Source organism: Daphnia magna, unplaced genomic scaffold (assembly GCF_020631705.1).
Source record: "Daphnia magna isolate NIES unplaced genomic scaffold, ASM2063170v1.1 Dm_contigs256, whole genome shotgun sequence".
In the NCBI taxonomy this organism is placed as follows: domain Eukaryota; kingdom Metazoa; phylum Arthropoda; class Branchiopoda; order Diplostraca; family Daphniidae; genus Daphnia; species Daphnia magna.
In genome coordinates, this window is record NW_025533206.1 from 27,449 (window position 1) to 50,536 (window position 23,088).

Consider the following 23,088-nt stretch of genomic DNA (forward strand, 5'->3'; position numbering starts at 1 on the left):
GTCTGGATAGACGACGGAAAGGTTTGGTGCCTGCTCAAGAGGTTTATGTGGTTCCATTGCCGCATCCTTCCATCCTCTTGCTTCTGACATGAGCGACGCTTCCGTATAAGCTTTGGCCAGTGTTAAAAACTCTTCACATGTTTTAGGTTTCAACGGGTAAATTTTTCTAAGAAGGGCTGGTCGAAGGCCTCGAAAAAGGTGCTCCAATCGGTGTGCTTCCGACATATTCGAGTCGACCAGTCTGCAAAGGTTGAGGATTTCATAATAGTACCTAACAGTTGGCTCATCCATTCCTTGTGTTCTGCTTCTTATTCTTGTTTCTTGGAAAAGGCCATAGTTGTCCGGTTGAAACTCTTTTAAAAACATCGAACGAAGGCCGGTAACTGCAGGTGTGGCAGGGTTCCCTCCTGCAGCAGGTTGTGCTGTCGTGTCTTCCCAGCCGTTCGGGATTCTTGCACACAGGAACCAGTTTCTTGCAGTATCGTCCAAGTACATATTGAAGTTATTACGTTTTTCGGCGTCACCCCATCCATTATGGGAGGAAATTGTCTCGTAGCGCTCCATCCATTGGCGCGCATCTTCATCCGGACTACCTCGAAAGATAGGCGGGCTAATAAATTTTCTGACAGCTGCCATAGCTTGTCTTTGTGGCTGCACAATAGGCCCTGATGGCACTATAAATTGTTGTCCACTGACTGGAACAACTGGACTTGCAGTTCTCAAAACGACCTCGGTTTCTGAATCCGAGTCTGAATCTCTTCCAGTCTCGACTGATTCACCCTGACTGTCAGCTTCTTCGGTCAAATGGTCCTTTGGAATAGGACCTTCAAAATTTAGGGCTTCACCAACAAAGGAAGTTCCACTCTCCAACGATGAGGCTGGGGTAGGTGAAGTTTCTACCGGAACGCTTGACAGTTCTCGAAGCGGATGTAATCGTCGGCTGGGGTCTCTTGGGCAACTAGGTAGCCGTGGGTTTGTCCTCTTCGGCATCGGCTAACAATGACTGCAGCACGACTTCGTTTACTCTCAGGCAACGAGCTGCGTCTTCAATAATTGCCACACCGCAGCAAAAAATTCGTTACTTACTGGTAACGAGCTGCGTCTCAAAAATTAAAACTCTGCAGCACTAATTCGTCACTTACGGGTAACGAGCTGCGTCTCCCACAATTGTCACACGAGTTGTATTGGGACAAGAACAAACAAATACAACAAGTGATGACTTAAATTCTAAACGATGGTTTAACTCAAACAAAAGGGATAACCATTACCAAAAGTTGGAGAAGCGTCTGAAGAACTCTAGGGAAACCAGGGAACTTGTCTTTTACCGAATTTTACACTTGCATTTATACTGCTATGCTAATTACGCCCCTTCCGGAGCGCATGTCTCCGTATCTACTTCTAGCACTGATTATCTGCAATGATTCATTCCCACGGTCGCAGCGTAGTTCAATGAGCGGGTGAATCATCTCTGTAAAGAGATAAACATTTACCCCTTTTCACCCGCGACAATATTTAAAAAAGTAAATGATCAAAAGTTAAAAAGAAGGTTGGCTTGGCTGAAGAATGCTGATCAAAAAGAGACAAATCGCTTGCGATGGCAGCCCAGGGCTTAAGTAGTGACTTTCGAATTGATTGTGAATGATGCACTCTACAAGTAACAATGACCACAGAATTGGGTAATTTTGCACTAAAAACATCCTTGACCCATCCACAACTGACATATTGTTCTGCATCTCTAATTGCTTTATATGCAGATAATTGCAATCCAGAATTTTTGCTATGTTTTGCTACGCAGTATTGGAAAACGTCATGCTCGTTTATATTTGGAAGCTCGTTACTTTTCCAAAGCTCTGATGGGAATAAGTAAGGATCGTCACAATCTAAAGTAACAAGTTTTTCTATGTACTTCTTTTGCTCTTTAGGGACTTATCCTTTGACATAGGGTGACAGACGGTATAGCTCAATGGTTTGGTTCGTAGCCAAGCCAGCCATGACTGCTACAAATGAAAACAAGGGCCAACTAATATTAATTACCGATTATAAGAAATTGAAAAATGGGTATATACTACCTTTTTAAAAGGCCAGAATGATGACAAATTCTTTAAAAATATTAAACACTAAAATAACCTGTTCTTTCACTTTGTATTATTTAAAAGAAAATGAAGCTCCATAACAGGGCTGTGATAATTTCAGGCATGTTGTCCCTAATCGAGATTTTCGACCTTTTCCAGACCTGGCAACTCAGCATCCTTTCGTGGTCTATACTCAACTCCATCTCGTTCAGGTGCCTGAAGGCTGTCAGGCAAAACATGACGACAACTCCTGTTAGGGTTCAGGTCCCTGGCCTCAATTTGCAGCAAGAGATAGGCAGCTCAATTCGCTATACTAGCGCAACTTGCCTTACGCATTCAGTTGCAACTCCATCTCGTTCAGGGACCTGAACCCTGTCAGGCAAAAATACAAAATCCCCAAGCCGTTATTTTTTTGTTTTGTAGGAATTCATTGTAGGGATTCATTTAATTTCACGATCCGTCAAACCCAACACATGCTCACAAAGTTAAGACACAGGTTTGTCTTGGTTTTTCTCAAAGTAACAGAAGAAGGGTTGTCTTAAGAAAACATTATTTTATTTTCTAAATAATTATAGACCTTAAACGGTTGCTTTATTGAACAGGAGATTTCATCACACTTACCATAATTTTAAATTTTAACTGTAAATAATTTTATCGATTTACGCCCTAAGCGAGGCTTTCATAGGCCATATATTTTCTTAAGACATAGCTCTTTCTTATGTTTCAAAATTGTTGATTTCATTAATAATCGTTCAAGTAAAGTTAATTTTGTAAAAACTGGTTCCATTTTACTTTATATTTGGGTGGGTTTTGATAAGGGCATTCGGGGCGTGTTGAGGATCAAGTTTTGGGCAACCCGATCCGACCCGGGTCTCCCTGAATTTTATTAAAATTTTAACCAGATGAAAAAATTGTGCGGGAAATTTAATTAGCCAATTAAATTCATTCATACCTGCGAATGGTCGATTTTACATCATATATATTTTCTTTAACAAAATATTCTCTACCAATTCGTCATCTAGCGGTTGAATATGAACTATTTACAAACGAATTTAAATTAAAATGTTCCAGTATTAATGACCTTGAAGGACTTACTAACTCATGCTGACAATGATGTGAAATTTGTGGTTCGTAGAATGTAAAAAAATTTTACAAATACATTTTCTTTCAAAGATGAACCATTCTTTTTAAAAAATGACGTGCAACTAACTTAAGACAAAGCTATCTCTTAAGAATAAATATATTTGTCGATAAGTCCGGAATTATAAATAATTCGTCCGTCGGTAAGCCCAGATTACTGCCGAAGAAGACGTTTTATTTATTTTTTTAATCAAAATGTTAAAAAATCTTCTGCTTCTGAATTCGTTGTATTCCTCTTGCCTGACCGGATTAATATCAAAATAAGGACTAGGTTACTGCCAGTTATTTTTAAACATACACAAAAAGTACGCACAATGTTAATTTTACTGCTTCAACAAACGTTTTTCTTCTTTTCGTGGTCTTCCTACTCGTCTTGTTCCCGTTTCTGTTTCTGTTCCTGTTCTTATTCCTCTTCCTTTTCCTGTTCTTGTTCCTGTTCCTGTTCCTCTCCCTCTCCCTCTCCCTCTTCCTGTACATGTTCCTGTTCCTAAACCTGTTCCTGAACCTGATACTGATCCTCTTCCTGATCCTCTTCCTGTTCCTCTTCCTGCTCCTTTTCCTTCTCCTCTTCCTGTTTCTGTTCTTTTTTCCTGGTGAGCAATAGATGACAGCAGACGGCTTATTTTTACATGAGGCAATTGTGCCAATTTAGGATCTACAAAAATTGTTTATCTTTATTTCCATTCTGTGTAGTTTATGTGAATAATAGTACCTCTATTTTCAATTGCCAATTTTGAACGCGTAACCGCCCCGATTCTGTCCGCGAATGATCGATTCGCTTTGACCGTGATTTCATACGATTCAGCCTCAGCAGCAGCCGTCTCGCTGGCCTCGGAAGCGTCAGTCGACGGATGCCTTCTTTCCTCTTTCTATTATAAAAAAGAATGTTTCAAACTAGTATGTTTATTCTGGTATATATTTGTTACCCGTTTTTCATTTCTTTTTCCCATCCTTCCTCGTCTTTTTCTTCGTTTTGTACTATTTCATTATCTGATTCCCTTCCTTCTTTTTTCTGTTGTAAATAACAATGTTTATAACTTGTATGTTTATTTTGTATATATTTGTTACCTGTTTTCCCATGCCTTTGCTCCTTCCTTCCTCGTCTTCTTCTTCGTTTTCTAAAGTGTCATTGTCTGTTTGCTTTGTACCCTTGTTATGTTGTAACAAACAATCTTTGAAATTTGAATTCTATTTTGTATATATTTGTTACCTGTTCCCCCACGGAGCTTGGAACGGTACTGCGCGGAAGTCAACGTGGAAATGGGAGGGGTCAGAAGTGTTGGAATTTGACACAACATGGCAAACATGGTCTCCACGTACGTACGGGCATGTCCGTACCAAAAAACGTCGCATTTCTAGCCTTCTCATTGGCTCACAGGCTTCAGAGGGACGGGCAATTTATTTTTTATTTTGTTTTTCTTTCTCGGTTTTTAATGGCCGCTTCGCTCTGGCACATACAGTTGCTTTTTAGTATCATTCCTGTTTATTCAAGTGCAACTGTCAGGTGTCAAAATACTAGCAATTTATAATAATTACAATTCAAATTCAAATTCTCACATTTCAATTCTCAAATTACAATTCTCACATTACAATTCTCAAATTGCAATTCTCACCTCAAATTTAATCTCCTCTCATGGAATTTACTCCACAACAAAGTGCTTCAACATCCCGTCTGAAATTATGCAAAGAGTATTTCCCAATGTCCCCTGATATTTTTAATGCAACAGGTAATTGATTGTTATGTCCGCGTGTTATGTTTTTTAATAGTGATTAATAATCTACCCTCTCCCTCTTGATATAAAGACTCGGATCAAGAAGAATCATCATTGGCCGATGGTTCTGCCAACTCATGTTCTTCAAATCAGACAAGTGAAGATATCGAAGACAATGAAGTAACCTATTACAAACAGTGACATGATTTGATTCTATATGTGTGTTTGATTTTTCAGGTTGCATTTCTTCGAAGAAGAATTCAAGTGTTGGAGATTGAAAACAGGTCCCTTTATAGAAAAATTGACGATATGGAAAAGAAGGAAAAGAAGATTGCAGAACACAATAAAGTGAATGTTAAGAGACCAAGAACAAGTCATTTATTGGTAAGATAGTTGTCAAACATTTATTTTCCTATTTTCATTCATGTAAATTTCAAGGTTCCTTTACTACACGCATCGACTGTGGAAATCGAGAAATCGGAGCTGGACGAAGTGTTGGTTGTTGCCAAAGCTTCACGTGAAAATTTAAATGCTACTGTCAATCGGCTTTTAGAAGCTGTCTACTCCAAAACCTTTTTAGGAAGTCATTCGTTATCTGGGGAGTGCCGAAAACAAAGAAAAAGAAAAAATGTCTACCCATCCAAATCAGACGGTCAAGCCAGGTCTTCCAACATTTACTGTAATATCTTCTTTTTTAGAACAAAGTTGAGGCCCAGAGAGCTACAATTGTCAAGCAACCTGCACTCCTGCAGCAATCAAACGTGTAGACTGTTTTTAAAAGTATTGATTATTGGAATGTCATGATGCAAATACATTTCAAATTTTAAAACAATTCAAACTTTTATTCAAAATATGTTATAGAATACCAAAATATCACAAAAAAACATTTATGGGACAATTGAAACAAATTAGGATTGCTTCACAACAAAAACTTAAACTTTTTTTACTTAAACAAATTATAGCTTTTTTGCATAAGTTTAAAAACAGTTCTGCATTTTTCTTGCAATCTTGCAATAACAATTTGAACAATTATGGGACAATTAAAACAATTATTGAGTAAAATATAACAAAAAACGAACAAAAATTGAAAAGATATAATGTGTCATGACCGGCATGACTTAATTTTGAGCAACTTGTAAAGCAGACAACCAGATTGCTAGCATGTCATTTTTGAAAGCAATGTTGCCACTCTTGGTCAAAGCGATTTTAGCGAAGGCGGAAGAAAGAGATCTAAAAAAATGAATTAAAATTTTAAACAGCTTCGATTCAATTGAAATTTATATCCTATGAAAGCTCTTAATCGGATACGTATTTTTCTGTGAATATATAATGGGTAATTCAATTTCATAACTTGTAAATTAAAATTTTAAGTTATGGTAGTAAATTACTCACTAGTACGGAACTGTCTATGTTTTTCAAAAATTTATTTACAGCTTAAATATATCTCAAAAAGCCTAAAACTTTACATAATTCGATAGCTCTTGATGAGATCTATCTTTTCATATAAAATTTATTTAAAAATGTCAATAATATCGAAATCCCCTGAAAACGGATTTTTTTTACTCATACTTTTATAGCGACCCAGTTCTGTAGGCGACTCTGTAGACAAAACGGAAGAACTTTTGTATGAGAAACTTTTACTTTTTACATTTTTATAATAAATATTATATATTTAGATAGATCTCCTTAAGAACTATCAAATTTCGTGATGTTTTACGCATTTTTAGATGTATTATAGCTTCAAATAAATCATTTACAAAAATAGACAGTTCCGTACAAGGGAGTAAATTACTGTCATAAAACAAAACACATCTCTTTCGGCTGACAACTAGTCTATATCGCTTACGACTATAGGTACCTTATGCGAAAATGAATTTTCCATCCATTCGCCCGGATAAGTCTTGTCTCCTTACATACCAACACCTTCACCAGCGCGAGAATTTAAATTATTATAAACCGAAGTCATTAAACTTCGCAGTGAATAATCATCAGCAATTGGTTGATATTTAGTGTATTGTGCACTTCAAGAATATTTGTATTTTACAAATTATTCAAATATATAGAAATAACAAAAAAATGACTCTTCAAGTAATTTATTGGGTTTACAATGACAACATACATTCTTTAGATGCCCGACTGAACTGACTTCTGTTGATTGAACCACGCTGAAAATTAAAACAAGAACACTTTAAATTTAGTACTGGAAAAACATGATAAAAACACCTTACTCGGCGAGTGTCTTCTGATAATCCTTCTAGGCACTCCAAAATTTTTTTTCTGAACTGCTAGGTAAATTATGCTTAATAAGATACCACAGTCTCAAAACCTCAACGGAATATAAAAAGTTGAGAGCCTTTGGATTCCCTGGCATGAAATTGGATTGGACATATTCGTGAATAGTTGCATCAACTTTGGCGTGACATTCCAGGCATGAGAATATAGATGACTTGCATTCAAAACGCCCTTCTGAAGTGACGACGATTACTACACGAGATCCTGATTCAATGTGTACAGCAGGTGAACCACACAAAGTACATTGATGGGGTTTAAAACAGGGGACTGGAACATCTGAAACAAAATAATAAATAATAATTTAAAAGCAATAAGATGAGAAAATACTGTTGTACCTTTCTCTACGAGTTTCCCAGTGGAATCCACAAATTCCATAGTTTTCAAGGAGTACCAACTATCGCTGGAAACTAACCATCGATTATGAAATGGTTGCTGGGCATGAAAGGAAAAATCACAGTCCCCACAATAATGTTTTTTGCATGTCAAACACCTGATAGCTCTCCCTCCAGAAAGTGACTGCGAGCAGTTATCACACTGAATTACCAATGGATAAGCCTGCTTTGAAAGGAAATTGTCGTAAACAGATTCTCTGACTCCCTCCCACAAAGAATCCATGTTTTCCATTCTTTCTGCCCAAGAAGCACCCTTTGCGTTTTCATTTTCTGGGTAGCAGCTTGAAGGAATATCATTAAAAATAGTTGTTACATCAACAATCATTTTCAACAATTGTTCACCACCTGTGCACAAGAATAAAAACAAATTTAAAAAGAATACGAGGGATAATAAATAAGATCACTTAAAACTGACTTTGTGCAAGCTTTTCTTGACGGGAAACATCAAACCTATCATCAAGTTGAGTAATATCACTTTCCAATGCAGTTGAAAACACATTTGCAGAAGGAGAACTAACACTATTATCAGGATTATCCATGCGAGGTTTCTTTGTAGCTAATGATTTAGCTGTTTTCTTCCTTTTTGTAGATTCACTATTTTCTGGTGAACGCAAAGCACCCAAACAACGAGGTCTTGACGAGGGTTCACCCTCGGCTTTCACGGCTTCCTTTCTTTTTTTAGTTGTTTCTCTTCTGCGTGCATTTCTTCTTAACTCGCGAGCAGTAGGCACCTTTTTAAAAATGACGTTTCCATCCATTTTTAATGAAAGCAGGCGGCCATTAAAAACCGAGAAAGAAAAACAAAACAAAAAATAAATTGCCCGTCCCTCTGAAGCCTGTGAGCCAATGAGAAGGCTAGAAATGCGACGTTTTTTGGTACGGACATGCCCGTACGTACGTGGAGACCATGTTGGTTGAGAAAGACGACGAAATCTAAGAGAGTTGTCGCCGTTCCCCACCAGACGACACTAGCGGTATAGCAGACGAATTCACATTTTCATTTCTTGGCCCGTAAATACGTTTGTCAAATAGTTTCCGTTCAATAACAAACATATTTACAATGGAAAGAGCAAGTTCATCATCAAGAGATTAAGAAAATTCATCATCAAGTGATTTAGAAAGTTCATCATCAAATGATGCAGAAAACTCATCAGACAGTGATTCGGAAACCTCGTCAACAGAACAGAAAGGCAAGTGCATTGATTCCAAGAGAAAGAGGGTTTTTCTTCTTTTTCTAAGTCTAAGGCAAATAAAAAGAAACCGAAAACCGTACAAAAACCTACTGCCGGAAAGTGCTTTACAATTTCTGGAACAGAATTTGAATTTGAAACATCTGATGAGGAAACTGACAATTCTTACACAAAATTTGAATTTTCTGATGAGGAGACTGAAACACATTCTAGTGACTCTGATGATTATTAAATAAACGTAAAAAATACAAACTTAATTATAAATCTATGAAAATAAAATTAATAAAAAAATTTATATTTTAAATTAACTTAACTTGAAAAAAAATTAGTTAATCAACTTAAATTTTTCAATAAACATAAGACAAAGCTAAGTCTTAAGAAAATGTAGCTTCAATAGCCTCGCTTCGCTCTTTTTCGCAAACTAAGTTACAAAAAATGAATTTAAATCGATAAAAATGAAACAAAGTAATAAAACCAACAATTTATAATTACTTTTCCTTGAATAAAAAGAAAAATCAATGAAATTACTAAGTTTTTAACATAAGACAAAGCTTTGTTTTAAGATATAGCATTTATGATATATATATGATACTGTCCTGCAACTGAAAACACCTCGAATTAAGCGTGATAAAATCAATTGCTCAATGCAACAACCATATCAGTTCTAAAATCATAAAAAAATTAAAAACATTTGTTTTCTTAAGACAACCCTTCTTCTGTTACTTTCGGAAAAATCCAGACAAACCTGTGTCTTAAGTTTGTGAGCATACGTTGGTCAAACCACACCGAAAATAATATCCAATCGGTTTACTACTCGGTTAGGTATTTTTAAGCAAAATTTTAACGGAATTGGATAGCCCCCATCATCGGCTACCCATTTCTGTAAAATTTGTTTATTTAGACCTAATATTGTTACCTATAAAGCTATTTTAATTTTGTGTACTGGGATAGAGGGATTACCCGAGATACGTTAAACCGCACCGACCTACCTACCTGAAAAATAGCTGATCGGTCATTACTCGGGTAGGTGCTTATCAAGCGGTTTTCTTTCGTTTAAAATACCCACTTTAAAAGATATGTCCCAGCCTTAACTTAAAATGGGTGTGCAAGTGAAGGAAAATAAATAAAACTATGATGTATTGCAAAAAACAAGTCGAATAGGGTACACAGTAATGATATCGGGTTTTGGACCCGGTTCTACTACCCGAAAGCCCATGAGTGGAAATTCCCAATTATTACAGTAATTTTAATGAAATTATACCGTTGCTTAATTAAGTAATATTCTAATAAAGGAAAAAAAGTTATTAAGTTAAAAGGCATTGTATTACGGAAAGGAAACAGAAAGAAAAATAAACAATAAACATAAATTATAACAAACACAAAACAAAAAAATAACGGCTTGGGGATTTTGTATTTTTTGCCTGACAGGGTTCAGGTCCCTGAACGAGATGGAGTTGCAACTGAATGCGTAAGGCAAGTTTTTCTAGTATAGCGAATTGAGCTGCCTATCTCTTGCTGCAAATTGATGCCAGGGACCTGAACCCTAACAGGAGTTGTCGTCATGTTTTGCCTGACAGCCTTCAGGCCCCTGAACGAGATGGAGTTGTCTATACTGTAAAGGAGTACACGACGTTGTCATGTTGTCTCCAATACGAAAAAGTTAAATTTAACGCAGCGTCTTTACTCACAATGTTTCGTATACTTAGCAAGCATAAAACAACAAGCACGCAATAAATAAAAAGCCGTGTATTATAAACCGATTTGCAACAGGTACTCGTAGAATAATTAAACAAGCTCGTAAATTGAGGAAAGAAAACTCATGACACTTAAAGGTTACCAAACTAATTTCAACTTTTCTACTAATTTCAAGGCAAAGACGTAATAAGAGTCAAACAGCTACTTAGTAATTACTTAAAGGGTACTTATTCTGCGGCTTGCAAGAGTTACGGTAGCGGGCACGGCGGGAGAGCGACAAAGGCCAAAGTTGGCACACGGAACAGGCAGAGTAGATCTGACTGACTCTTGGGAGTTTGCGGTGGCTTTTTATATGTTAGTCACCATCCCATGGGGGACATACGGGCAATGTTAAGGTATAGGCCGACAAAATCAGGTGGTATCGGGTTATTTTGGATGTCACGAAGAGGTATAGGCGGACACATTCGAACGGTATCGGACGAATTTGGACGATTGTTAAAAATAGGCCGGCAGTTTCTGGCCGTTTTGGGCAATTCTCAACAGACAAAAATATATCTATTTTTAGCGACGGCAGATTAAGGCCGTTTTGGGCGACTTTTGACAAATCGTAAAAGTTTCTATTTATAACGGACGTGCCGAGACTTGTTCTCTTCACTTGTTATATTTTCTAGAAAATCTAATAACTAGGTCAACTAGTGGTGTATCAAGTTAAGGAGAGTTTAAGAAATAATGTCTTAGTCTAATTAAGCAAAAAAAGGCAAGAAGGGGCTTCGCTTGGCGTTTCGTTACATCGCTCCCCGTCATACTAGATTGCGTCCAGCAGACCGAAAGAAAATTCAGGGGTCTATGGATCGGCTGCTTCTCGGCTGGTAAACCGCCGTAGGGGAAGGACGAGGGGGCTTACAACAACATTTCCATATCTACCCACAAAATCCGAGGGCGTAACAAGCGTGAGCGACCAGTAGGAAGATAGCGATGAGCAGGATGACGAATGAGTAGACTTTAAAATTCTCGAACCAATTGGTAAAGGTTCCGAGACCTGCTTTTTCGGCGGCGGAAACGACGATAGCCGATGTCCCTGCAATTTGATTGGGGACAGTCATGGAGTGTTCGTTCATGGAGGCTGTGATATCGGCCATTATATCCATCGGGCTAATGAGGACTTCCGTATAAGCGGGATTGGTTTGATGTTGGTATTCGAAGAAATTGACGTCTTGATATCGGAAAGAGTCAGCCAAATCCCCTGGTAGCACACTCACATCCATCGTCCATCATATGGATGTCTTCATGTCTAAATCGAATCTTATCTAGCTACAACCTAAATTGGATATCACATGGATACTCAATTTACTACGGCCTTATGCTATCTTCGTATAGATGTACTATAGATCTACGTTTCTCATACGATAACGGACATACATTTGTGACTAGAAATCAGATGCTTAACAGACAGACGTAACATGACGTCTGTGAGATATTAAATTTATTAAACGCTTAATTGACTGCATTATTTCAATAATGGATTGCATTTCGTCTACGACATGAACAAGGGTGATGCAAAATATTTTCCGTTTTTTGGTTTTGCCATAGGAAATCGGATCGCTTTACACACTACATAATCGACATTTATTATAACAAGCTCGGTCGATAATTAAGATACAACCAATTCTTGGAATGTACGAGAAGGCAAAGGACTAGTATAAAGATCATCATTTTTAAAATATTTTTTTACATACAGCGAAATTTGCCCGTCTGTCCTTTTAAGAATATTTTTTACTAATGCTACACACAATTGGCCCATTTTTATGTTCACATGAATAACTCAAAGTCTCTGTTGACGAGGGTGAGGCGTAGTCATCGTTGGTATAAATTACTTCTATTTCCTTCAGACGCCTCATCACTTGGGCTAGTGGATTTGCACTTGTTCTCATTAAATTCTTGATTGTTTGAAGTTAATTTTCAAATGGAAATGCACTGTAGCTATCAAGGGAACCAAGTTCTTGTACGTCGGCTGGAAGGTGGATTAAGTTGTGCACGTTATAGCTGATGAACTTTACTCCATAAATTGAAACACAATCCTCAACAAATTTCATGATAAGGCTCTCAGCATAGGTGGCGTATGTTTGACAGTGTTTCGAGTTCGTCAGGATCTTGATGGCCACATGAAATAACATGTAATGATCGTACATCTTTTTGGATGACGCCTTTAAGAGCAACAGGAAGGAAGTAGAGCAAGTGATTCCTGTGCTCGGTAGCCTTTAAGTGTGGAAAATCGTCCAAAGTTCTTGTTTTTCTCGGGAATTCAACAGGACAGTATTCTTTAATGAACACAAAAAAATCAGAAACCAACTTTTTTTGCGCATTTGTCAATCTTGTTCGATCCATTTTTCCGAATAACCAAATGCGGAGCAGCTTTTTTGAACACCTATGCATACATTGTGCATGTAATCGATAGGAACTGCTTTTACTAGATCAATCGGCAATTTTTCAATTATTGATCTCTCTTTTTTATATTGTGGTGGCCTGCCTGGCTGCCCGCACGGACAGATGCATCACTCCTTAGAGGTGCGTTCACTTCAGGATATGCCACCCTGCCGCCGCACGCGGAAAGTACGGTCCGGGCCCAGACTCTTTCGTTTCACACTTGTGACAACTAAAATATCCATTGTGTGAAACAACACTTGTAACCATACATCTTGCTGGGGCATCGCAAACGAGAGCTGCTATTTGAACTTGAAGTACTCTTCCATCATATTTAAGACCTTCTTGTAGCACTTTGATTGCTTCACATACGAAGTCGGAGAGAAAATCATTGACGTTAGCGGGTTTCTTAAGCCCATGGTATATACCGATGATGACCACCTTACTTTCTTTATAGCCATGTATCGATAGGCCAACACTGGCTCCCACTGCTTTTTGAAATTGGTATTCCATCTACATGAATGATAATTCGAACTTTGGTGACGGCGCTGTCGATTTTGTGGTACGACAACAATGTTAGTGTAACGAAAACTGGCCTAAATATCTAGGTCAAACACCACGTGGTCATAATACAACAACACGTGTACGGGGTATAAAAACCACGTGCGCAGAGTACCACGTGCGGGGTGTGACACATGCGCGGGGTACCACGCGCAAGGGATGACACGTGCGCAAGGTGACACGTGCGCGGAATACCATGTTCGCAGGGGTAATGACACGTGCCGCAACATGACACCTACCTAAGACCGCGAACCCTTCATAAATAAACCTTTGTCTCACCGTCTGACAGTTAAATGTTTTAGTTACTTGTTTAACCTTGCCTAATATTATTATTTATGCTAATTATCTCGTTTAGGGGTGGCTTTTCTACAGGGCCATTAACAAACCTCAAATTCACTTACTTCCCCATAAATTTCCTATGCAGCTATAATTCACCCTCCCCCGAATTTCTATTTTACTCTCGTTAACTCTAGTTTAAATCCCTTTTAAACGACCTGTCAAGAACCGTTAACTTGACTCGGGGGTGGGTTAACACGGCCCACATCTTCCTCTTGATTATGTAAAAGTAGGTCACGGGCCGGCTCGTTCGGTATATAAAGGCCATGATTTTCACCCCGAGCAGTCAGTCTCCTTTCGAGATCCCGGCCAATCTTGGAACCTCCTACTGCCAGCCGTGCCGCCGTACTCATCCTATCGGTATGTTATTTTTATTCTAATAATTATTAGTCTTATCGTCTTGATTGTAGCCCTAAATACACGGCATTCTGATAAAACGCCTCGTTCATTTAACCCTATATTTCGTAGAGTAAGATGACGCAATTGAGCATTATTCTACATAAGCAGTCCTTTTGCCAAACCAAAATGCTCATACTGTCCTGGCATTACGGATCTCAAACTTGGCTTACTCCTGATAGTTTTTAGCAAAGTTCTGCTATCTATTGGTAAATTTAGCCCACCCACACAGCACAGCTTCCTCTTAGGACCCTCCCAATAGGCTCTTGGCCTCCCAAGCTTTTATTAGACCTCCCAATGTTGTCCTGAGGAAGGTTATCGGATTTGCGTATACGGCATCATTCGTAAAATTTACACTGTTCTATTTATAATGTTTTCAGGATGCCTTTTGTATGGTAAGATTTTATCAGTATTTCTAAATTTTCGCTTGATTTGCGAAATTTTTTTTTGTTTTGGTTTCGTTTATTAGAATTATTTCTTAATTTTTTCTACAAATAGCATCCATTACATCACTTTGCCATCCGTAATCCAGCTGTATATGCAGCATCGTGTTGTGTTAACTGAAATCGTTTCATGTGCTGGCAACACGTAAAACGATCAATCACCCTTTTTTCAACCTTAGCCGCTATTGTAGCGGTAAGGGATAGTCCCAATTCCGACCGCTAGGTGGCGAACGATAGAAGACGCGTTGGGGAAGGAGAGACCGGCAGTTGGGCGCGAGACGTAGAGCAGAGCAGGCAGAAGAGCATCATCCTCCAACATTTCAGCACGGTCTAACAGGAGAGGTAGACAAACGCCATAAGAGCTGACTGGCTCAGTAGGGTGGGAGGGTTCCATGGCATTTCGCTAGGAGCGCCACGAGCTGAAAAGGGCTAATGCGAAAAGACAAAAAAAATATATCGTGCACCTCAGCATCGCTCAAGCATCTATGAATGGCGGGTACAGGATTAATACGAACTAGAAAATAGTGTTATACAAAGTTTAAAAAAGATTGCGATAGGCTTCAAATCTTGGTTTTATTGAACAGTTGAAAAATTAAAATAGGAATATCACAAATTAAATTGAATACAACATGAATAATACAATTGATATAAAAGTGAACATTGAAATCAGTTATTTTTTTTGGCAGTTATTAAAATTTGCATGGTTATAATTTGGACATTTTTCGTGACTGATGTCGCTGACTATTTTTTTTTAAACTTCTTGTACCTTTTTCCACTTTGCCTGAAAACGAAATCGAATTACGATATACTCGTATATAAGACTAGGGACAAGAATCTCACTGTGAGCAGGGCAGCAAATTGAATATAGGGTGAGTTTCGAAGCTTTTGCAATAACCCTTTCAAAGGAATCCCTTATGTAACTCCCAGTCTCATTGAAATGCTTCATGAGCATGGTCTCAATCGTTGAAATTACAAAAAACATATTAGGGGTTACTTTTTTTAAACCCCCCTTTATCCCTGAGAACGAGAAATTTGTTTGGGGACGTATTTTCCGGCAGGTTTTCTGTTGTAACCAACGAAGCCCAGCATGCGGCACAAGATCCGATCAGATTTCGCCTTGAATGCACAACATACCCAGCAAGATCATAAACGACGTCATCGATGCATTTGTCGTAAGCAACCATATTATAAACTCTCCCGTCGATGATGTTGATACCTTTTGCGAGTCTATCTTTGAGTGCTTGCTTCCTATCCTTAGTTTCCTTCTTGTCCTTTTTGAAGCGATTTAACATGCAGTCCTTGTATGATGTTAACAGCGACATGCGATCTTCCTCGACGTTTAAATGGGCTACAGTCGTTTTGGTTGGGTAGTACACGCATAACATACGGAAAAGCGCCAAGAAAGAATGCACGGTTGGCATCTCGGTCCCACCTCCAGAATGACGTATAATTCCAAAAAATCGCTAATGAATTTAATCAAAAGTTAGTGATAGACCATGATTAAAATTATAAAGTTGAAACATACTTCTATGCAGTCCTGATTAAGTTTACCCGTCAAGATGAAATCATAATTGACCTCGTTCGAGAAAAGGTGATTTGTCAATTCGATGGTACTAAAAATCGTCACCCTCAGTGCCTCCAAAGTGGTCTGGGAAGCAAACGGTTTTACATTTGTAGCATCGTATGCAATTTCTGTTTCCCATAATGCCTCCAATAACGACTCCAATGTCTAAAGTCACCAGGGTACAAATTATGATTTTATAGAAAGCCTTAAAGTAAAATTAATTCAAGCTTAATTAATACTAGTCTGTCTTTTCTCCAAGTCGACCTGCGGATGGAATATTTGTAACATCGCCCGTTCATTACATCAAAAGGCATTATTTATTAGGCTCACCATTTCCTCCGTTCCCTCGGTATCTGTAACAGAAATATGATTGAGGTTTTTGTGTCACTTAATAAAATAGATATGAGTTAAATTACCCTCAAATGATTCCTTGGTATTTTCTCGTTCACGGTAATATTGTGAAGCTTGACTCTCCGGGTGAGAGTAGGCTTCCAGAATAAGACGAGATAGAGAGGGGAATTTTAGGTAGACTTACAGTGTGCGCATAGTGACAACTAGCGGCGGTAGAGTAGAACGTGGCGGGTCGGGGCACAAAACAGTTTATTCACACAAACACTTACACTTACAAAATTAAAAGAACTTGTCGAGTTGAGCACTAGAAAAAGACTGACTTCGTTAGGGTTTTGGAGGGACATTTTATACGGGAGAACAAGGTCAGTTTAATTCAACATACGGGGAAAGGTAGAGAATATTTTAGTGTAAATTTAACACTAAAGTGTAAAAAGGTACCGGGTAAGGGTTTTCGGGTTAGGGTTCTCCGTGGGAACCAAGGTCGCACATCGGAGGTGTGAAATCGGCGGTGGTAAAAAGGTTCGCGGCTGGCCGTTCCTTACATACCTTACGGCCGTGAAAGATTGCGTCCCGCAATCATGTAGCAGGGTTTAGGGGGAGAGTGGTTTCGCTGTCGAACGAGTGGTACCCCGAAGTCTCGCTCGGTGAATCGGATATATTGATGACTTCTATCTCGTCGTGCGCTGGGGCATCTTCTGGTGCCTGAATGGGAGATGATGGCGGCTCCCAGATGGTTTCTTCCAGAGGGCTGACGTGATCGTACCCTTCGGACGATGGAGTGGAGCACCTGGGAAGATGGTCTTCGTAGACGTTTTCTTTTGCGTAGCCGGTGTTGACATGGTAACGGGTGGGCACGTATTCTTGTATACGATAGTCTTCGTCGTCAGTGATGAAGTGCCCTGGGGTGACCGTAACACGCCATGAATTTTTATCTTCTTCCATGGTTACCGCCTTTCTTTTCTTGCTGTGGTGGCGCTCGATGCTGTCGTTTAGCGCTGCCGATTGTAAATTACGCTTGCCGGCAGAGGGTTGATGATCGTCTTTGTCGTCTCCTCCTCCGTGATACCGGACGCAGATGAAGGTGGCGTCCGAGCAGTTCCGATAGTTTTGATGAGTGCGCCACCCGAGGGTAGTTCGATGATATGACATTTTCTTCTCGGGTTGAGAACTGGGGACGGCAGGTTGGCACCACGGGCAGGAATCTTCCGTATGGCTATGGTTGCAGACGGGGCAGGTTTCGTAGGCGTTGGCCATGGTTCCTCTAGCTGCTACGGGTTGGTGTAGACTGTTTTTCTTTAAAAGACATGTCGGAGCTTAAATAACGCGAACGAGTGAACAGGGTTAGGTAAGCGGGCGGGGCAATGGTGAGGCGAGCCAATCGCAGATCATGGGAAAAAATGGTCCGCGGAAGGTCAACCGTGGGAAAAAATGTAAGGTGGAAGGGGATTATGTCCAGGTAAGGCCGTCCGTGGGAAAAGGGTTACTACCGTGGGAGCAGGTCGCAGATATGGAGTGGATAATCTGCAGAAGGTGGATTGGAATTTTGTACCGGTGAAAGAGTGGGAACACATATTGTGGAATTATTAAACGAATTACATGGTTTTACGCTATTTTAGGGGAGGAACAATGGCGGCTTCATTTTGAATGAAAAATTCTGTTAGTGCATTTGTGATGTCTAGTGCCTCCACCTAGTGGCTGATGGTTACGGTTAGCGCTACTTTTGACAATAGAACGGAATCCATCTTCGCGAAATATTTTGTTGTCTAGATGAAACGAGTTTTTTTTTTTTTTTTTTTAATTATTGTCGCTGGAGTAGGAGGGCGGCTTGCCGGTGTGAGGAACCTGCTCTTCCATCTGATACCCTATTTGTTGTCTGGGATGTCTCCGAAGTGTTGCTTTGCGGCATTGCCGGAGGAACGTTGATGATATTTATTGGTACCGATGGTGTACTGGTTGTGGCACTGCGGCCGCCTGTTTCTATATCCGCTTCTCTTGTGGTTCTTGTTGCCAGCCAACTGAAGGGGTTACTGTCGATAAACAGGGCAGACATGGGATGAATCTCGACAGAATGGACCCTAGTCCACAGAACCGAAATCCTAGGGCTAGGACGATACCTATTCCGGATAATGAGCCGAAGGTTCTAAGCCAGCTTCCGACTCTTGCCATAAAGGAGACGTGTGGTGCGTCGTAGGCGCTAAGTAAGACGTTGCTAACCCGGCGCGTTAGTCTTATGTCCTTAGTGCTGTGTTCGTGGACCGTTGCTAGAATGTCCGCCATGGCTTCGGCTGGGCTCAGCGGGTTCTGTTTTAATGCGGGATGTAGTTGTAGTACTGTGCCGAGCGTATTATCCACTTCGTACGATAAGGCGTTAATTAGCTTGGTGCCTTTGATTGCTACAGAGGGCACGATGGGTTCCCCAGTTCCATTCCTGTAGCTGTGAGCGCGGCCGTTAAAGTTGACGAAATCGGAATGCCAGTAGCACTCCCTGTACTCCGTAAGCTCCCATCCTCCCACACTTATGGCGGAGTTTCCCACTTTTGGCTGGGGACCGCAGTCAGTAATGGCTGTTGAAAAGGTGACTACCCGGGGTGTGCATTGAAGCACTGCGACGTCTTTACCGGTTGGTTGTAGTTTCGTGCAATTGGGAAGATTAAGATAACTGGCGGCTAGCCAGCCGTTGTACTGGGCGGTGGCAATAGCATTTTTATGTGCAGTCTCCCGAATTTGACACTGGAGTGCTCGGATTTCTTCCGCTAGTCCATTTGACATTTCTACTGCGACATCTCGGATGTACTGCGTGTGCGCTACGGCGTCTATTTCTGCGCGCAACAGAGTTGAGATGTTCATATTTTTATTGCCTATTTTCGCATCACTTTTGGAACTGTTCGCGAAAATCCAAGAAGCGACTACGCGATCCATTCCTTATACCAGTCGGAAGTTTGAGAAATTAGTGGCCGGCTTGCAAAGTCCGACGCTGACATTTTTCACTACGAAGTCTAGTTGTTTGTTAGAATCACGGATTCGAAAAATTTTGGGGTCTGTTGTTTCGTACAGCATTGCTAGTCCTTCTTCAACTTGCTTGGCTTGGCATTTTTGGAGATTCTTTCAATGAATTGTCCCACACTATGGTCACGAGATTGTGCACGAAGGAGCCGTTGGCGGATGCCGGAATGTCTCCTATGAGAGAGCTAATAACGCAGTCCGAGCATTCTGTTTCGAGGACCACTTCTTCTAATCGGCAGTTTACCAGATAGTCCGCGCTGGTTTGCAGCCAACTACCTTGCACATGGGGCGAGCCTTCCAAGGACCATTTGTTGGACCCTAAACTGTTCATAGGCTGTCTGTCCCACAGCCGCGAGTCACGTAATCTTCGGCATTCGGCCGCGGTGACGTCTAGCGGCATGCGGTGTTCCTTCACGTGGTCCCACTGTAAAAAGTCACGATACACGGTTTTGCTCATCTTCCACATGGTACATGTGTGTGCTAAGAATCTCTGCGCGACCGGGAGTGTGGAATACACGTTATAATATACTCGAACAGGGGCCGTTGAAGTGATTTTGTGTTTACATCCTTCGTCAGCAAACTGAATGAATCCTTTATGAATGGCATTGTCGCAATCGCAGGTCGTAGCGTTGAACGCTAAATTCAGTCCACAAAAGGCGGCTAACGTGAGGATCTGAAAAACACTGTAAGGTGGAGAAGTTCATGAGTTATATGATCATAGTTAACAGTTCCTTCTTCAGCATGCGACACATGTATACACGACAAAACTTTTTTGACTATCTTCTTGGCGGGCGTATTGACGACCATGGCCGTAGCCCTATGCGTCTTTCCGGTCTGGCTGGCTGTGCCAACTCTTCGTCGACCTGGTCTGGCGGCGTGAAACCGAAAAATGGGCTTGAGATGTTCATTTCATTTTCATCTGTCGGGAGGTCTAGGGAAAACGCCTCCAGAGGGTAAGAGGACTCGGCTGTGTCGTCTTCTACCGGTGTGAGCTCTTCTTCCTCTTCCTCTTCGATTACTTGTCTTGCGGGATTTAGCCGGAGGTCTTCAAAGTCGGGACAGGGGTCGTCCCTCCAGATCATAGCTTCTAGCAATGGTTTGATTCGGTTGGTGTGAACTAGCTGCGGGGCCGTATAAGCCTGTTGGTGATGTTGTGGATCGTCTTAACAGCCGGCCTGATTGTCCTCGTCATCTACTGGCGGAAACGACAAAATCTGAGAAGAGAAAGTCGATTGATGATCATTAAATCGAGTCATCATCATTATCATCATCGCGATCATGCGTTCCAGCACCATAATGGCACCAGTCCCATTTTAGGAGGTGTGGGGGCTGTTAAACAGCAACAATATGGGATGGATAGCAATAATAGTCCAGCATTGTCGGGCCATCATCACGTCGGGGCTACTATACCGCATTATTATCACCAACGGAAGCAGTGTTAACTCAAATAAGTTCCGAGTGATTGATCTTTGAAGTCACCGTTAAAGTGAGTATTGTATTGGGAGTGTAATTGTTAATTCCACGAGGTCGCGAAGCGACCGATGTGGAATTTTAATTAGAGGACTAATTAAAATACGAGACTTTAACGGTTTCTATTTCCCACCCGCCACCCATTTAATTAATCATTGGGGGAAAAAAAAATAAAAATAAATAAATAAATTTATTTTTTGTTTTCCTTTCAGAGGTGGCAACAAAAACTTCAACAACCATCTCAGCTAATCACCGGGTTGTCTTGTTCCAGAGGTCAAGAACTCTTCAGAAGTCATTCATTTGTTTTGTTTATTTATGTTCTAACCTCTTACACCCCTCGAACTTATTTGTGTTTTATATGTAAAGAGTTCTGAGGTAGTGACGGGTATTCTCCCGTATGCGGGCGATGGCGCGGCTATCGCTTCTTGGGAGGAGCTAAATACAGTGTTCCACACCGTTAAAGTCTCGTATTTAATTTAGTCCTCTAATTAAAATTCCACATCGGTCGCTTCGCGACCTCGTGGAATTAACAATTAATCATCCCTAGTTTATCCATGAAAATTAATTCAAGTAAAAGGCTAGGGATGCTGTTTAGTATTTTTTGCGTTTCTAGTGTCAACAAAATATATAAACATGGGTGATTCAAATGTGGATATGGGGATAATGGATAAACTAGGGATGATTAATTATTCACATATGGCAATCACGATCAAACGTAAATTTAAACAGTGCTTGGTTACACTTAGGCAGGACATAAGGAAAAATAAAAAATAAATAACTTAAAAAATAACACAAGGCTTTAAAAATAACACAGGCAAGGAAGCCCCTTAAACAACTGCTTGCCCGAACCACGAACTCCAGGCCTTCGCTGGCCAGACGTTCTTGCGATTTCACAAAATTCTGGACTAATTCGTAAACAACACTTTGGTTTTCGTTAAAGGACATGTCCAAAAAGTAAATAAAACGATGACACAATTATTGCAAGTGGCTCTAAACTCACGTAATTGTATTCAATTTTTTTACATTACAGTAATAAGAGAATCTATAATCTAGCCGATAAATCCAAGCTATAAACATAAGATAAATATAAGCTAGACAATAATTACAATGAAATATGAAGACCAGTCAAATTTAAAATACTTACCGAAAGAAAAAGAGTCCAAACGTCGCTGACCCGGGAGTTCACTTGTCGTAATCTCGTAAAGGACTTGCTGGGTTCAGCAACATTTCATTGTCGCGCCAAAACGTCGGGAACCAGTAGTCCTAACGTCGCTAGACAGATGTCCTCCTGTCGCGAACCGGTCGTCCAAGTGTCGAGTGCCAGAAGTCCAAGTGTCGGAAAACCTGGAGTCCTTTGGGCAACTAGCCCAAAAGTCCCTATCCCTTCCGTACACCCTTACTATCTCGCAGATTTAACAATGTTGAGGCAAGACATCTAGTGGACGAATTTCTTACTCACGGACTTATTTCTTTTGCTTTCCGACCGGCTTTTTTTTTTCACGAAACACTCGGGCTTTACAATTAAGCCCGACAAAATTAGCCCGGTCTCTATTTTTTTAAATACTTAGATAATGCTGTGAAACATGATTTTAATCCTAAATTTTAGAGTTAATACTTACAGTTTTTGAAGCTGATTCAAGATGTTTGCGACTTTGATTCCGTTTATCCAAAAATCGCTTAATTTAGGGGGAAATTAATATTATATTCGGAATAAGTGTTTTAGTTTGGTTATAAATCACCGCAAGATGACGTTATTTGTTGGTAATTATTCAAAGCAAATTAAATTAATGGTACTAATCGAAGTGCTGAAAAAGTATGGGGTATAATTTAGCGTTACGTACTAGCTACTAGGCACCAAGTTGCTAATTTTGTCGATTCGAGGTTGCAAAACAAAAATAAAATAAAAAGCAGGTAAAACAATTAAAGTAAAAAATTTAGGAAAGGGACTCAACGAGCCACTAACAACACATTGATGTTGCAATGCTTTCAAACTTCTTTTACCTTCAATTCAAGTCAAAATGCATTTCAAGAATACGGCGAGGTCGCGCTA

At 40.0% G+C, this 23,088-nt stretch overlaps 2 protein-coding genes, 1 long non-coding RNA gene and 1 pseudogene across 3 annotated transcripts; 1 reads left to right on the top strand and 3 right to left on the bottom strand.

Annotated features, from left to right (window-relative positions):
• Nucleotides 1-3,420: 3,420 nt before the first annotated feature.
• LOC123467993 lies at nucleotides 3,421-4,453 on the bottom strand. The gene is made up of 3 exons (XR_006642026.1): nucleotides 4,281-4,453; nucleotides 3,925-4,224; nucleotides 3,421-3,867 (listed from the first exon to the last, which is right to left on the bottom strand). It is a non-coding gene; the product is annotated as an uncharacterized LOC123467993 (long non-coding RNA).
• A 134-nt stretch (nucleotides 4,454-4,587) lies between these two features.
• On the top strand, nucleotides 4,588-5,691 carry LOC123467991. Its single transcript, XM_045167663.1, has 5 exons — nucleotides 4,588-4,939; nucleotides 5,016-5,104; nucleotides 5,162-5,308; nucleotides 5,363-5,554; nucleotides 5,623-5,691. Exons 1-5 carry the CDS (start codon nucleotides 4,846-4,848, stop codon nucleotides 5,689-5,691), a joined length of 591 nt encoding a protein of 196 aa, XP_045023598.1. The 5' UTR covers nucleotides 4,588-4,845.
• A 1,468-nt stretch (nucleotides 5,692-7,159) lies between these two features.
• LOC123467994 lies at nucleotides 7,160-8,622 on the bottom strand. Its single transcript, XM_045167664.1, has 3 exons — nucleotides 8,024-8,622; nucleotides 7,552-7,953; nucleotides 7,160-7,492 (listed from the first exon to the last, which is right to left on the bottom strand). The coding sequence occupies exons 1-3, from the start codon at nucleotides 8,364-8,366 to the stop codon at nucleotides 7,179-7,181; spliced, it is 1,059 nt and encodes a 352-aa protein (XP_045023599.1). The 5' UTR covers nucleotides 8,367-8,622; the 3' UTR covers nucleotides 7,160-7,178.
• A 6,732-nt stretch (nucleotides 8,623-15,354) lies between these two features.
• On the bottom strand, nucleotides 15,355-16,083 carry LOC123467995 (annotated as a pseudogene).
• Nucleotides 16,084-23,088: the final 7,005 nt, after the last annotated feature.